The sequence below is a fragment of the Crocuta crocuta genome, unplaced genomic scaffold (assembly GCF_008692635.1).
Source record: "Crocuta crocuta isolate KB4526 unplaced genomic scaffold, BGI_CrCroc_1.0 scaffold273, whole genome shotgun sequence".
NCBI classification, from domain to species: domain Eukaryota; kingdom Metazoa; phylum Chordata; class Mammalia; order Carnivora; family Hyaenidae; genus Crocuta; species Crocuta crocuta.
Genome location: NW_027529425.1, coordinates 147,584 through 161,550, shown reverse-complemented (window position 1 = coordinate 161,550; position 13,967 = coordinate 147,584). Strand labels below are relative to the sequence as shown.

Here is a 13,967-nt window from a genome sequence, read left to right as displayed (position 1 = left end):
CGTTCTCGGCAGCATCAGAACAATGCTCAGTTTACGGGGACCCCCATTACCGTACATTTGATGGGCTCACCTACCTCTTCCGGGGCCGCATGACCTATACTCTGATAAAGACAGTGGATGTGCTCCCCACTGGGGTGGTCCCCCTGATCGTCGAGGGGCGCAACAAACTGTATTCATCCTGGAGCCCGATCTACCTGCACGAAATTATCGTGATGATCTATGGCTACACAGTCCAGCTCCGGGCTCAGCTGGAACTCGTGGTAAGAGCCAGGCCCGGCCAGGGGGGTGCGGGGAGGCCTGAGCCACGGGAGGCCACTGAAAACAGGTGAAGCCAGGGTTCCATGTGCTCTAGGAAGTTCCTGGCCGGGGCTGCCTAGTTATTGAAGTCAGAATCAGTGCCACACTCCCCTCATGGGATGAGGCAGAGGAGGGCAGTGGGATGGAGCCAGAGGGTTAGAGAGAGACAAGGAGAGAGGGAAGGAGGGAATGTGCAGCATGAAGGTGGAGCCAGGCTGAAGGAGGACCAGGGGCATCCACTCTGCCAAGGAGGAGAGATGTAGGGGAGCAAAGCCTACTGGGGTGTCTCGTTCTGTGGAATGAGAGCCATGGAGCCATGCAGAGAGGCAGAGGAGGGGCGGGCTGACTCCAGACTGCATGGCTCCTGTCTGTCTTCTCCAGGTCAACAACCAGAAGGTGGACATCCCCTACCAGCCCGATAAGCGTCTGCAGGTTAACCTGCGGGGCCATCGCCTGTTTATGACCACGGACTTCGAGATGCTTGTCAGCTTCGATGGAGGCCGAAATGCAGGTACCTGAGAGGGGGATGGGAGAGCAGGATGGACGTTTCGGAGATGGGGCTGGGACAGCCACATGGTCCCCAGGCCAGCCATGGTGAGGGGACCCCTACCATGGGAGCAGGGCCCCGAGTGCCTGGGGATGAGCGTAGAGGGGCGGAGAGGAGGCAGGGAGCTCTGCTTCTGGACGCCCCTTCCTCCTGCAGTGATCACGCTGCCCAGCAAGTACAAGGGGCTCGTGCGTGGCCTGTGCGGGAACTTTGACGGGAACAAGAAGAATGACTTCATGCTGCCCAGTGGCACCGTCACCCAAGACCTTGTCGGCTTTGGCAACAGTTGGGAGGTACAACAGTTGGGAGCAACAGTTGGGAGCCTCGCCCGCTTCTCCAGGTGAGAAGGCGGGGCCTCTGAGCAGGGGGTGCTGGGCCCAGGGAGGTGAGCCTCAGCTCGGTATCCACACCGCGCTCACCCCGTATCCTCAACAGGGGAGGACACCCGAGGCTGAGAGCCCAGACAGACTTGCCTGATCTCACTCTGCCCCTGCCTCTCAGACCAGCTGTGGGGGCAGCGGTCCTCTGGGTCCCAGGCTGGGCCGGCCCTTGCCTCCCCGCAACTCCTCCCCAGTCCTTCCAGAGTTCACTGTCCTCACAGGCCTCACATGATCCCCTCTGGGTCTCTGCCCCAGGGCCATACAGGAGGAGGAAGAGGAGGAAGGGGAGGAGTCAGGCTCCCGCGCATCGGAATGCAGCCCGGAGCAGCTGAAGCTCATCAATAGCACCCAGGCGTGTAGGGTGCTGGTGGACCCCCAGGGCCCCTTTGCTGCCTGTCACCAGACTGTGGCCCCCGAGCCCTTCCAGGAGTGAGTCGAAGGCCCAGGCCACATGGAAGTGGCCTTTGTCAGAGTCCTGCTGCCAGATCTGTGATCCGAGCTCTGGTTTGGCTCACTTCTTTCTCTCTGTGGCTTCAGTTCCTTGTGATACGCTTCCCCCCCAACACACACTCACAATCACACACACGCTCACGCTCACACTCACACATGTCGCCTGATGTCTTCCTGCTGGGGCTTCCGGGTCCTCCTCTGCAGGGCTGGGTGTCCTTGCCTCCCCATCTCTGACAGCCCCCCAACCATCCTACTGCCCCCAGGCACTGTGTGTTTGATCTGTGTGCTGCCCGGACCCTCACAGAGCAGGAGGAACTTTGCTGCCAGGTCCTCAGCGGCTATGCCATCATCTGCCAGGAGGCGGGCGCCACCCCGGCCGGCTGGCGGGACCGCACCCGCTGTGGTGAGGCACCGACCTTCCCCAGCAGCTGGTCCCTGGCCGTCTTGGCCATTTCTGTCCCCTGCTCGGCCTTGAGCCCCCACTCCTGCCCCCTTGAGCTTCCTGCCGTGCTTCTCCATCCCTCCCTCCACTCACCACATCCGAGTCCTCCTGACCCAGCCTCCCTCTCTGCCCCACCCAGGAAGCTGCACCCCACCCACCCCTGTCGCCCATCCCGCTCCTTCTCGCTCCTTCTTGCCGCCAATGCCCCGCTTTGCTTCTCCACTTCCTTAGCACGCTTTAATGTCACAGACAGAAAGACACACAGAGCCAACCCACGCTTCTGGCTTCCTGGCCTTTACCAAGCTCTGGGTTCTGTCAGATGACCTTGTTCCCCGCTCCAGCTTCCAGCCCCACATTCCCCATATCTGTGGGGTTGGCCCCAGCCTGGCCACCTTCTCACTATGACTTTCCCATCAGCCTTGGTGTGTCCAGCCAATACCATCTATCAGAGCTGTATGACACCCTGCCCAGCCTCCTGTGCCAACCTGGCAGCCCCTAGGGACTGCGAGGGCCCCTGCGTGGAAGGCTGTGCCACCCTCCCTGGCTATGTCTACAGTGGCGCCCGGAGCCTTCCCCTGGACCACTGTGGCTGCACCAGCAACGGCATCTACTACCAGGTCCGGGTTGGGAGTGAGAGGCCCTTGCGGGGGCAGGAGAGCCAGAGGAGGGAGAAAAACCAGACCTTCTCCTCCCGGCCCTTCTCCCCTCTCCAGCGGGGTGACAGCTTTGTGACTGAGGATTGCTCTCAGCGCTGCACTTGCGCCAGCTCAGGGGTGCTGCTGTGTGAGCCCCTCCGCTGCCGCGCTGGGGAGATCTGCACCCTGGGGAACCTCACTCGTGGCTGTTTCCGTGGTGAGCCCAGACCTCCCCTTGGCTTCAAGCTGCCGCCTTGTGCGTCGGGGGAGAGCTGGATGGAGGATCATCCCTCTCAGCCCTGTGACTCTCCCCTTCAATGTCAGGAGGTTGGGCCACTTCATCCCGCACTCTCTCCTTTTTTGGGAGGGGCAGAGAGAAAGAAACTGTGTGCAGTGAAGGGCTGCCCTCTGCCAGGCACTGTGCTGGAGCCTTTGCCCGGCATTAGCTTTCCATGGTCTTTGGTCCTTACTCCACATCCCTGATGTATAGGTGGAGAAAGTGCAGAGGGTGAGCACTTCCTCCAGAGCCCAGGGCTAGTGAGTGTAGAGCCAGATTTGAAAGGCAGGCTGGTGTACAGGTTAACTAACTTGGATTTAAATTTTTTTTAATGTTTTATTTATTTTTGAGAGAGAGAGAGTGAGTGAGCAGGGAGGGGTCAGAGAAAGAGGGAGACACAAAATCCGAAGCAGGCTCCAGGCTCTGAGCTAGCTGCCAGCACAGAGCCCGACACGGGGCTCGAACCCACGAACAGTGAGCTCATGACCTGAGCCAAAGTCGGACGCTCAACCGACTGAGCCACCCAGGCGCCCCAACTAACTTGGATTTAAATAAGAACAAATTAATCAAAAATGTTAAAGCTCAGGAGAAAAAAAAAGTAAGGAAGAAAGCCAGGCTGGTGGACCCCTGCCCAGTCTCTTTGAGACTCTACTTTCCTCTCTGGAGTCCCAGCCCCTAGCCCCCCTCCCTGGCTGTGGGTGGCCTCCTAGAGGCACCCCCCCATCATCCCCTTTATCCTCATAGAAAGCCCGTGTCTGCGGAACCCCTGTCAGAATGATGGGCGGTGCCAGGAGCAGGGAACCCACTTCACCTGTGAATGTGAACTCGGTTATGGGGGGCACCTCTGCACAGAGCCCCGGGATGCGCCACCCCCTGGAAAACCAGGTAAGAACTTCATCCCAGACCCTGTCTCCTCACAGCCCCTTCCCCACCACCAATTGCTACAGCATTACCCCATATATATAATATGAACATATAATGGATGCCTATTACACATCTATAACAGATGGATAATATATTCTTAATATAACATGCACTATAGAAAACATAAGAACATAATATGCTCCCTGGAGATTAGCAAGACGAGGACTTCCAAAGACTCCAAATCCCCATGCCCATCCCCTACCGACATACAGTAGCCCCCCGCTACTAATCTTTTGGGGGTACTTTCCTCCAAGACCCTCATCCAAAGCCAGGTGGATGCCCGAAACCACAGGCAGCACCGGACCCCATCTGTTTTTTTTCCTGGACACGCAGACATGTGATGTTTTGTTTATCAACTAGGCACGATAAGAGATTAACAATAACAACCAAATAGAACAATTAGAGCAATTACCGTAATAAAAGTTATGTGCCTGTGGTCTCTCTCTTCCCCTTCTTCTTGTGATGATGGGAGATAAGATGGTGAGGTGAGGTGAAAGGCATTGTGACATAGCATTAGGCTACGGTTGATCTTTTGATCTTCTGATGCTACGTCAAAAGGACCATCTGCCTCTGGACTACGGGTGACTGGGTGACTGCGGGTGTGTGGAAAGAGAAACCCGATTATGAGGGGGACCTGCTGTCCTCTGGGATCTTCTCTCTGAACCCCAGCTCCCTTCTCTGGTCTCCTTGCCTCACCCTGCTCTTACTGTCCCATCTTGGATCCATCTAAGCCTCTCCAGTACCTTTGACTCTTTCTCCCCATCCCAAACTTGAATTCCCTTGAGCCTCTGGGCCCATGGTTTTCCAACTTTATCTCACCTCTCATCCAAGGTGGGATGGATGGGGGTGGCTTTTTCCACATGTTCATTTTAGGACTCCCCCCTCAACCCCCTGCTACCCAGAGGTTTGGATTCAGTAGGTCTGGAGTGGGCCCAGAAATTTGCATTTTTAACAAGCTCCCAGATGACAAATAGAAGTGATTCCAGGAGCGCCTGGGTGGCTTAGTTGGTTAAGTGTCGGACTTCAACTCAGGTCATGATCTCATGGTTCGTGGGTTCAAGACCCACATCGGGCTCTGTGCTGACAGCTCAGAGCCTGGAGCCTGCTTCACATTCTGTGTCCTCTCTCTCTCTCTCTGCACCTCCCCCACTTGCTCACGCTCTCTCTCTCAAAAATAAATAAACATTAAAAAGAAATTTTAGAAGTGATTCCAGGGCTGCTCATCAAGAAGCACTGGCCACGATGATACCCTGGACTCTAGGGGGCCAGCTGGACCAAGAACCCCTTTACCAAGCATGGTAGTTATGTGTCCAGAAACACAAAAGAGATCCTGGGCATATGGTGCCAAGGCCTTCTGGAGGGAGAACTAGTCACACTCAGGGATTCAGGGGTTACAGTCCTTTCTGGGTGGCAACTTAGGAGCAAAAGGGAATGTCTCCTCCCCCACATCCCTCTGTTCTGCCCCCCGCACCCCAGAAGCATCCAACTTTGTGGCCATCCTGTCGGGGATGCTTGTGCCTGTGGTAGTCATAGTGCCGGCAGTGACCAGAGAATGTGTTTCCAGGAAGAGGAGGAGGAGGTGAGTTCTGGGAAAGGGGATGAGCAGGGGTGGGTGGGGACGAGTCTGCAGGGGTGTGGGCACCGACCCTCCTCTCTTTCCCACCACCCCCAGGGAGAACACGCAGATCCAGAACAGAGACAGGCTGGCAGACGCTGGTAAGAACCATCCTCGCCCCACAAAGCCTTGGTGACTGGGAGCTGAGTCTGCCTCTAACACGGGGTTTCTTGCTTTCTCCTCAGATTTCGTTCCAGAGCATTCCCTTAGAGTCTCTCAGTTTTGAGTTGCCCTCAAAAAAGGAGAGCGAAAATAAAATTTATTTTTTGAAATGTGAATTTCTACATGACTGTGGTGGAGGAAGGGGTCTGCGAGGTGGGTCTTGGTGGGGGTGAAATAGTGAGGGACATGGGTGTGCGGGGGCGGGGGGTGGCTAGCAGTGGGTGCTCTGCAAATGTCCAGGGGGGCAGAGGACCGAAGTCTGACTGTCCCTTGGACAGAGCCACTTGGGGGTAGGGCATCCAGCTCTCTGGCTTCCAGGAAGTGGGAGAAAAGCCTGCACTTTTTCAGTCTGCACAGGAACCCAGGTGATCCTGAGGAGTCTGACATTTCTAACGCTGAGATGAAACACCCGGTGGTGGCTAAAGATGGGGAATGTGGCTTTTTTGCCTGTGACCCTTGGGGGAGGCCCCTGGTTTCTGAGCACATCCATTTCCCAAGAGGACCTAGGGGGTACTATGGCAACTGCTGGTGAGGTCTGGGGGTGAGGAGTTTGGAGCCCCATCGCAGCGGGAGTGGCCACAGGCCAAAGGACTAACATTCTGAGCCCTCCCTCAGGGTCTCAAGCCTCCCACCAGGCAGGGCAGGTCGCTGCTTGGGGATGGGCCCTGGGACATCCTGCTTGGGCTCCAAGAGGTTAAGGAAGGCTGCCAATTGGAGTGGGGAGGCCAGGATGTAAGACCCCAAGGGACAGGGGATGCCAGAGAAGACAGGACACTGGGTCCTACAAAGGAACCCTTACTCTGTGCTTACTCTCTGAGATGTCCCTTGCAGCCACCCTTGTTTAAGGCATGGCAACCCCACTTGGGTGGGGAAGGGCCCCAGGGAGGGAGGGATGGCCCCGGACCGGGCTAGCTGTGAAGACAGCTCACACTCATGGCCGCAGTGCTCAGGGGGTTCCGCCAGTGAGCTGGCTGCGCTTTCGCTCGGACATCGTGGTGTTCCCTGCTGCACACCTGCCCCCACCCAAGATCCCTTCACCGCATCTTTGACCTTTTGCCTCGGTTTTTCATCTGTGCCCTGTCCCCTTGACCTCTGCTCCTCCCTTCAGCAACTAAGGTCACCTTATCTAGCCCGTATGTCTGGTTGGGAGGGGAAAGGGGTGGCCGGGGTCAGCATCCTCCCAGATAGACCTCCTTCTGGACCCACACCCCCTACATCCTGCTAAGGATGGAGTCCCTCCCATACCTCTTGGGTGTATAAAACAGGAGTGATAGGTCATGGAGGGAGTGGACGGAGGATTCCAGAGCATTAGGGACTCTAGAAGAGGCTGGGACATTAGAAGGGCCAGGTAGGAAATCAGACAGGATCACCACCTGAGGCAGCCTGGGCTGGGAAGGGCAGAAGCTGGGATTTGGGGTCCTGCACAGACCCCAGCACAACAGGGGGCACCAGAGATGCAGAAACTGCAAGGCTGGCCCCTGCAGGTGTCCCTGAGGGTGGGCCGACTGGGAGCAAAGGAACAGAAGAGGGCAACAAGGACTCGCAAGGGCTTGACCCCATCCCATCTTCCTGTTTGGGAGGGAGAAATTGGGGGGAAGACATTCCGGTGATTTCCCCTCCCCTTCCGAACAGGCTGGGAGAACCTGCCCGGGCAGCATCTTGAAAGGGGGAATTGTCTTCCCAAGGACTCAGCCCAGGGTGTGTGTGTGTGTGTGTGTGTGTGTGTGTACACCCGTGGGGGGTCCACATCCCTCACTCCAGCTCTGCCCCTCCCCCACAGCCCATGCAGACTTTCCTCCCATTGCTTCTAAACCAACCCCAGCTGCCAACATCTGGCCCACATCTGTCTCCTTCATCTGACTGGACCACCACCCCAGCCGATGCCCCCCTATGCCCCTTCAGGGGGCTGTGAGGCAGGGCTATAAGCTCAAGGCCTCCCCAGCTTCACTAGGCCCCCTACCAGGGCTGGGGAACCAGGACAGAGGAGGGAGGGGGCAGCCCCACCCCGGAGGTGCCCCAGGCTCTTGGCAGAGCCATCTGGAGCCGTTAGAAGCAGCTGCCAATGACTCATCTCCCACAGCCCCCACCCCACCACCTCAGACACACCCTGAGGCCCCAGAACCAAGCCCACAGACCCCCACAGCACTATCTCCAGACCTCCGACCCCTCCTCCGTACCCAGGCCCCACTCTGCAGAAACGCAGTCCGTCCCCCACTCCCAATCACCCCCAGAACGGCATCGCTTCCTATTTTTGTTTATTTATACAAAAAAAAAGTTTTAAATATAATTTAAGATCCCCTCCAAGCACCGGTGTCTGTCTCTGGTTTCCACCACCACCTCAACCCTCCCCACAGCCCCTCATGGACACAGCTTGGGGGTACTTGGGGCCAGGGAAGTGTCTGGGAGTTGTGGTGTGACCAAGGCACTGTTCCAGAAACAGACACAGCGATGAGGCCCTGTTTCACCCTGGGCAAAGGAGGCAGTAATGAAACAGGCCCCTCCAACACAAAAGGTTATGACAAAGACAGTAGAACAAACAACAACAAACAACAACAGGGGGGGGCTGGAAAAATAAGGCCAAAACAAAAAATAAAACTCAAAAACCTTCAATATGAAGGCAGCAGATGGGGGAGGGGCATTTACAAGGGAAAACTGAGTTCGAGGAAGACAGCAGCAAGGTTGGGACATCCAAGTCCAATGATTTTTGTCACTGGGTCCTGACGCCCCTTCCCGCCTCCCGCAATGATGCGAGGCTCCACCCCCGAGCTCACAGGCTAGTCACCCTCTTCTCTTTGGTCTGTAGGGCTGTGCGGTGGCCCTTCAAGGTGAAAGCGGGCACGTGGGGCCCTAACTGGGGATCAGAGGGAGATTGTGGGGATCGTGCCCAACCACCCCTGGGAAGTTGGCAGATTATAAACGCTTCCTTTCCCTCTGGTCACACCCAATCCTGAGGGAAGGGCTCCCGCACCCTTGGCGAATGTCGGGGGAAGGAAGGGGACACATGTGATTTCTACTCTCATACGGCAGAATCCTCAAATCCTGTCCCAAATTGCCAGCTCCCCACCCCCATGGGTTCAAAGTGCAATCCAGTGGGGCCTAGGAATGGAGGCCTCTTGGGTCTCCATCCGACTCGGCTCCAGGAAGAAGGGGTGTCCCCAGCTGGGAGTTCCGGCCGCTCCAGAGCTGTGGGGCCAGGTAAGCAGGTGCAGGTCAGTACTGGGGGGCTGGTGCTGCGGACCCGCCTGAGGCTCCAGGCTTGGCCTGGGACTTCATGTGCTGGACACTGGCCAGGATTTTCTTCTGGTGTCCCGCCAGAGTGACTCCAATTCGGAGCAAGTCCCTGGGGAAGAAGGGAGAGCTAGGTGAGGCCAACGGGCTCCTGGGGAGGCTCTTAGCTCCAAACACTGCGTCCTGCCTCAGGACTGGCAGCCAATCAGGAAGGCCAGCAGGGGCGGAGCACTTCGATAGTTGCCAATAGTTGCCTGCAGTTTCCGGAGGATTTAGGAGCAGGCTGAGCAAGCCGCAGTCCTTCTGCGCAGCCGCAGTAGAGGGTGGGGCTAGGTAGCTGAGCTGGGCTGGCTGGTGGGAGGTTGTGGGGGCTGCAGCTTGGGGCTCCAGCAAGGATTAGGAAAAGGCAGAGAATCCAAGAAGGGGAGGGATGAAAGAGAGAAAAACGCACAAGTATGAAGTTGGGGGAAGGGGCTGCACAGATTGCTTTAGAATAGAAAAGAGAAGTCAGAAGGAAAAGGGCGGAGAGAGAGGAAGAGTGTGTGTGGAGGAAGGGGGAGGGGCGAAAACGAGCTGCTCCGCCCCCTCCCGCCCCCATCCCGAGGCCTCCAGAAGCCTGGAGACCGAGATAAGGGAGAACAGAAGAAGTGGGAAATAGAGAGCATGGACCTGTGTCAGGGAGTCGCTGGAACAGTGGGGGTGGGTGGAATATGTCCATGACCTGCCCTGCAGCAAGACTGCCTCCCACCCTCTGGTTCCAGATTTCTCTTCCTTCCATGTGTTATTCAAACCTGGCCTGAGAAAAGAGCCTGGGAGGGGAAATGGGAAGGCAGAAAGGTGGAGCCCCAGAAAGGCCGTTTTGGGGAACAAAGCGTTTGAGAGGCGTTGGAACCATAAAACCATTTAACATTAAAGCTGGAAAGCATCTCCGAAACCCAGTCCAACCTCCTCCTTTTATGGGTGGGGAAACCGGAGTTGTCAATGTTAATGTGAGAGCAGAGCCTGGAATGTAGATAGATACACAAGGATAGATACCCACGGGTATCTCAGCCTCCAGAGCTGTTACTGCTTTTTTTGTAGGGGGGGAAACTCTAGACAACAAGGTTGGGCCCCCAAAGGTCCCTGCTAAATCTGTGGGCCTGACTCTGGTCCCCAGGTGCCCCTCAGACTGCTTGGCTCTCAGCCACCACCTCCAGCTCCTGCCACGACTTACTCAGCAGAGATCTGGCTGACCAGTTCGAAGGAGCCAAAGCCAGCGGCTGCGAAACTTTCTTCGTATCTTCCCATCTTGATGGCTCGAAGCCACTCACCCACAGAGCCAAAAGCTGAGTAGTGAGGCTGCCGCTGATCCAGGAGTGGGTGCGAGGCCCTGGGAGGATGGGACAGGGAGGGGCGTGCTGAGCTCCAGTGCTACATATCAGGGTGGGGACTCTGGGCCCAGCCTGGGAGAGGCAGGCAGGGCCAATCCCACAGACCACCAGAGGAACGGATACTTCTGAGGGGGAAGGGGGTGGCAGAGCGTGGGAAGGTGGCCCGCTCTCTGGGATCCTCACCCGCCGTTCTCCCTGGCCACGATTTTGAGACTGGCCGGGTTCCGGATCATCTTGTCGAGGGCGCTGACCACCTGGGGGAAGCGGGGCCGTGCATTCCGGTCCTTCTGCCAACAGTCCAGCATGAGCTGGTGCAGGGAAGTAGGGCAGTCTGGGGGCGGGGGCAGCCGGTAGTCCTGTTCAATGGCATTGATCACCTGGAAAGACAGGCAGGAGCACTGGGTGAGGGTCTCCCGGGAGAACTAGGATGCCAAAGGACTCCCAGAAAATGGGGACTTAGCAGATGCCGGGAGAGGTGTCACAGCCCCCAAGAATGGCAGATTTGGGGTGGGGGTCCTCCTGTCGGGGGCCAAAGCTGGCTGTGGCTTGAGGCCCCAGTTGGGCCATGATCTAGATGAATAACTTCCCAACCCTGCCCTCCTCTGTGTCCTCCTGTGACGTGATGTGCTGTATCATAGTCTCGGACACAAAAATTAACTCTACTTTGTGCCACCCCCAAGGACAACAGCGATGAGCTCTTTGGGGACCCCACTCCCCATCCCATATCCCAGGCGAGAGAATGTTCTGGGAAAGCTTGGTAGGACCATGGGGCACTTACATCCTGATTGCTCATGTCCCAGTATGGCCGTTCCCCAAATGACATGACCTCCCACATCACAATTCCATAGCTCCAGGCATCACTAGCAGATGTGAATTTCCGGAAGGCAATGGCCTCAGGGGCTGTCCATCGGATGGGAATCTTTCCCCCCTAAAGATGTGGAAGGAAAAGGTGAGCTGCGGGGCTCGTAGGACCCAGGCATTTGGCTCCCTGCCTTTGCCTTTCCCCCAGGCCTCCTTTCTTCCTGGGACCCAGACACATAGCTCCTCAACTTTGTACTTTTCCTGGACACCGGAAGTCGGGTTCCCTAAGTTGACCGTCCCTTCCACAGTCTGCGCCTACATTCTGACCCTGAACTAGAGCTGCCAGTGCCTCCCGCCTTTCCACTTGCCCTCTCCACCTCATACGCAGGTCCCCCAGCCTCACCAGAGAGCTCGTGTAGGTGGGGTCAGATGAGTTCTCCTCCAGGAACCGGGAAAGCCCAAAGTCGGAAACCTTGCAGACAAGGTTGCTGTTGACCAGGATGTTACGGGCAGCCAGGTCTCGGTGGACGTAGCTCATCTCGGCAAGGTACCGCATGCCCGAGGCAATGCCCCTCAACATGCCCACCAACTGGATGACAGTGAACTGCCCGTCGTTCAGCTGGAGACCAGACAAGGGAGAGGGCACTGTTAAGACAGCACGCCCACCGTTCCCCCTTCCTTCCATCCTCTAGACCCATATCTGCCGCTTGCAGATGCATCTTGTGCTCACCTGGAGGCCAGCCCTGCTGACCTCCCAGGGAAGCCCTCCTCTCTTCTCTTACTTGGAGCTCTCTCAGCTCTCACTACAGTAACCTGACACGATGTTTCAGATTACAGGATTATTTTTAAATTTTCTTCTATTTAAGAGCACCTGGGAGGCTCAGTTGGTTAAGTTGTTAAGCGTTAGACTTCAGCTCAGGTCACAATCTCACAGTTTGTGGGTTCAAGCCCTGTGTTGAGCTCTGTATTGTTAGCTCAGAGTCTGGAGCCTGCTTCGGATTCTGTGTCTCCCTCTCTCNCCTGCTGACCTCCCAGGGAAGCCCTCCTCTCTTCTCTTACTTGGAGCTCTCTCAGCTCTCACTACAGTAACCTGACACGATGTTTCAGATTACAGGATTATTTTTAAATTTTCTTCTATTTAAGAGCACCTGGGAGGCTCAGTTGGTTAAGTTGTTAAGCGTTAGACTTCAGCTCAGGTCACAATCTCACAGTTTGTGGGTTCAAGCCCTGTGTTGAGCTCTGTATTGTTAGCTCAGAGTCTGGAGCCTGCTTCGGATTCTGTGTCTCCCTCTCTCTGCCTCTCTCCTGCTTGCGCTCTGTCTCTCTCTTTCTCTCAAAATAATAAATAAACGTTAAAAAATAAACTGAAAAAAAATTTTTTTCTTCTATTTAGTCTAGTGCAGTGCTTTACGCGTAGGGCATATCAACAAATGCTTTGGATCTAATACGTTTTTTTTTTTTTCAATTTTTTATTTCTTTAAAAAAATTTTTTAGTGTTTATTTATTTTTGAGAGCAAGCAACAGACCACGAGCAGGGGTGGGGCAGAGAGAGAGGGAGACACAGAATCTGAAGCAGGCTCCAGGCTCTGAGCTGTCAGCACAAAGCCCAATGCGGGGCCCAAAGCCATGGACCGTGAGATCATGACCTGAGCTGAAGTCAGAGACTCAACTGACTGAGCCACCCAAGTGCTCTAATTTTTTCTTTATTTCTGACACGACTTTTTTTTTCTCCAAGTAGGCTCCATGTTCAGCATGGAGCCCAGTGTAGGGCTTGAACTCAGGACCCTGAGATCAAGACCTGAGCTGAGATCAAGAGTCAGATACCTAACTGACTGAGCCGCCCACGCACCCCTGGTCTTTTTATTTGACAGCAACAGAGTGGCGAAAGTTGAGGTGTGCTCTGAGCCACCTGTCTATAGGGTGCAGATGCAACTGTGCTGATCCAGAGCAAGCCTGCTCAGCCCTCTTGGACTAGCTGTGTGTAACTTGCAAGAGAACAGTGAAAAACTGGATGCGATCAATGGCCACGGTGCCAGAACCAAGACCTAACGCCTGACCTTGACCTTTACAGAGTCTGCTCTCACCAGATAAGCTAACCAGTCACCATGAACGAATTCCATCTTCTGGATTCAGCAAGCATGCAGGGGACCCTTGGCAGCCATGCACGGCCAGGGACAAAGTTCAAAACCTGAATTCTGAATCCCTCCTCTAAGCCTGCCCCTGCCCCACGCCTCAAATCTCAGCTTGTATAGAAACACCGCTGGCCAGATGCTCAGGGCAGACGCCTGCGTACCCTTGAAATTCCTCTCTTCCTCACCTGCCACTTACAATCCATCAGCAGGTTCTGCTGGCCCTCCTCCAGATCTCGTCCCGAATCCAGCCACTGTCCCCATCCCGCCGCAACCCCACACTCCAAAGGACTGCAGGTCTCCCCACTGGCTCTTGCTCCCCAGCACCACCAAAGGGAGCTCCTGAAATCACCTCTTCTGCTGAAATCCCTCCAAAAGCTTCCCCTTGAACTTCTAATCAAATCCAAACTCCGCACTAAGGCCACGAGGCCCACGTGCTTCTCCTCCATCTGCTCCTGGCTGGCTCTCTCTCATCTACCCAAATGTCAACCCAAATGTCATCTCTTCTTCTTCTTTTTTAAATTTAATCTCTACACCCAACGCAGAGCTTGAACTCACAACCCCGAGATCAAGAGTCGCATGCTCCACCAACTGAGCCAGCCGGGCACCCCAAATGTCATCTCTTCTAAAATAGATCCCCTTCCTCTCCTGGCAACCAGACCTTGTCTGGTACCAACGGAACAGAACCTTGTGTCCACAAGCGGCTGGAG

The 13,967-nt window shown here is 55.8% G+C and overlaps 2 protein-coding genes across 2 annotated transcripts in view; one reads left to right on the top strand and one right to left on the bottom strand.

Moving 5' to 3' along the window:
* Nucleotides 1–5,845, top strand: part of ZAN (zonadhesin) — a 39,117-nt gene extending 33,272 nt beyond the window's left edge. The window contains 12 exon segments of the mRNA XM_077758818.1: nt 19–260; nt 679–808; nt 1,001–1,184; nt 1,480–1,653; nt 1,938–2,015; nt 2,537–2,687; nt 2,689–2,733; nt 2,830–2,968; nt 3,773–3,913; nt 5,432–5,531; nt 5,625–5,668; nt 5,753–5,845. Of these exon segments, the coding sequence (XP_077614944.1) occupies nt 19–260; nt 679–808; nt 1,001–1,184; nt 1,480–1,653; nt 1,938–2,015; nt 2,537–2,687; nt 2,689–2,733; nt 2,830–2,968; nt 3,773–3,913; nt 5,432–5,531; nt 5,625–5,668; nt 5,753–5,793 (1,469 nt within the window). The 3' untranslated portion in view covers nt 5,794–5,845.
* Nucleotides 5,846–7,967: 2,122 nt separating this feature from the next.
* Nucleotides 7,968–13,967, bottom strand: part of EPHB4 (EPH receptor B4) — an 18,776-nt gene continuing 12,776 nt past the window's right edge. The window contains exons 14-18 of the mRNA XM_077758597.1: nt 11,532–11,747; nt 11,106–11,255; nt 10,511–10,704; nt 10,171–10,326; nt 7,968–9,069 (exon numbers count right to left, since the gene is read on the bottom strand). Coding sequence (XP_077614723.1) covers nt 8,940–9,069; nt 10,171–10,326; nt 10,511–10,704; nt 11,106–11,255; nt 11,532–11,747 — 846 coding nt within the window. The 3' untranslated portion in view covers nt 7,968–8,939. The remainder of the gene's footprint in view (nt 9,070–10,170; nt 10,327–10,510; nt 10,705–11,105; nt 11,256–11,531; nt 11,748–13,967) is intronic.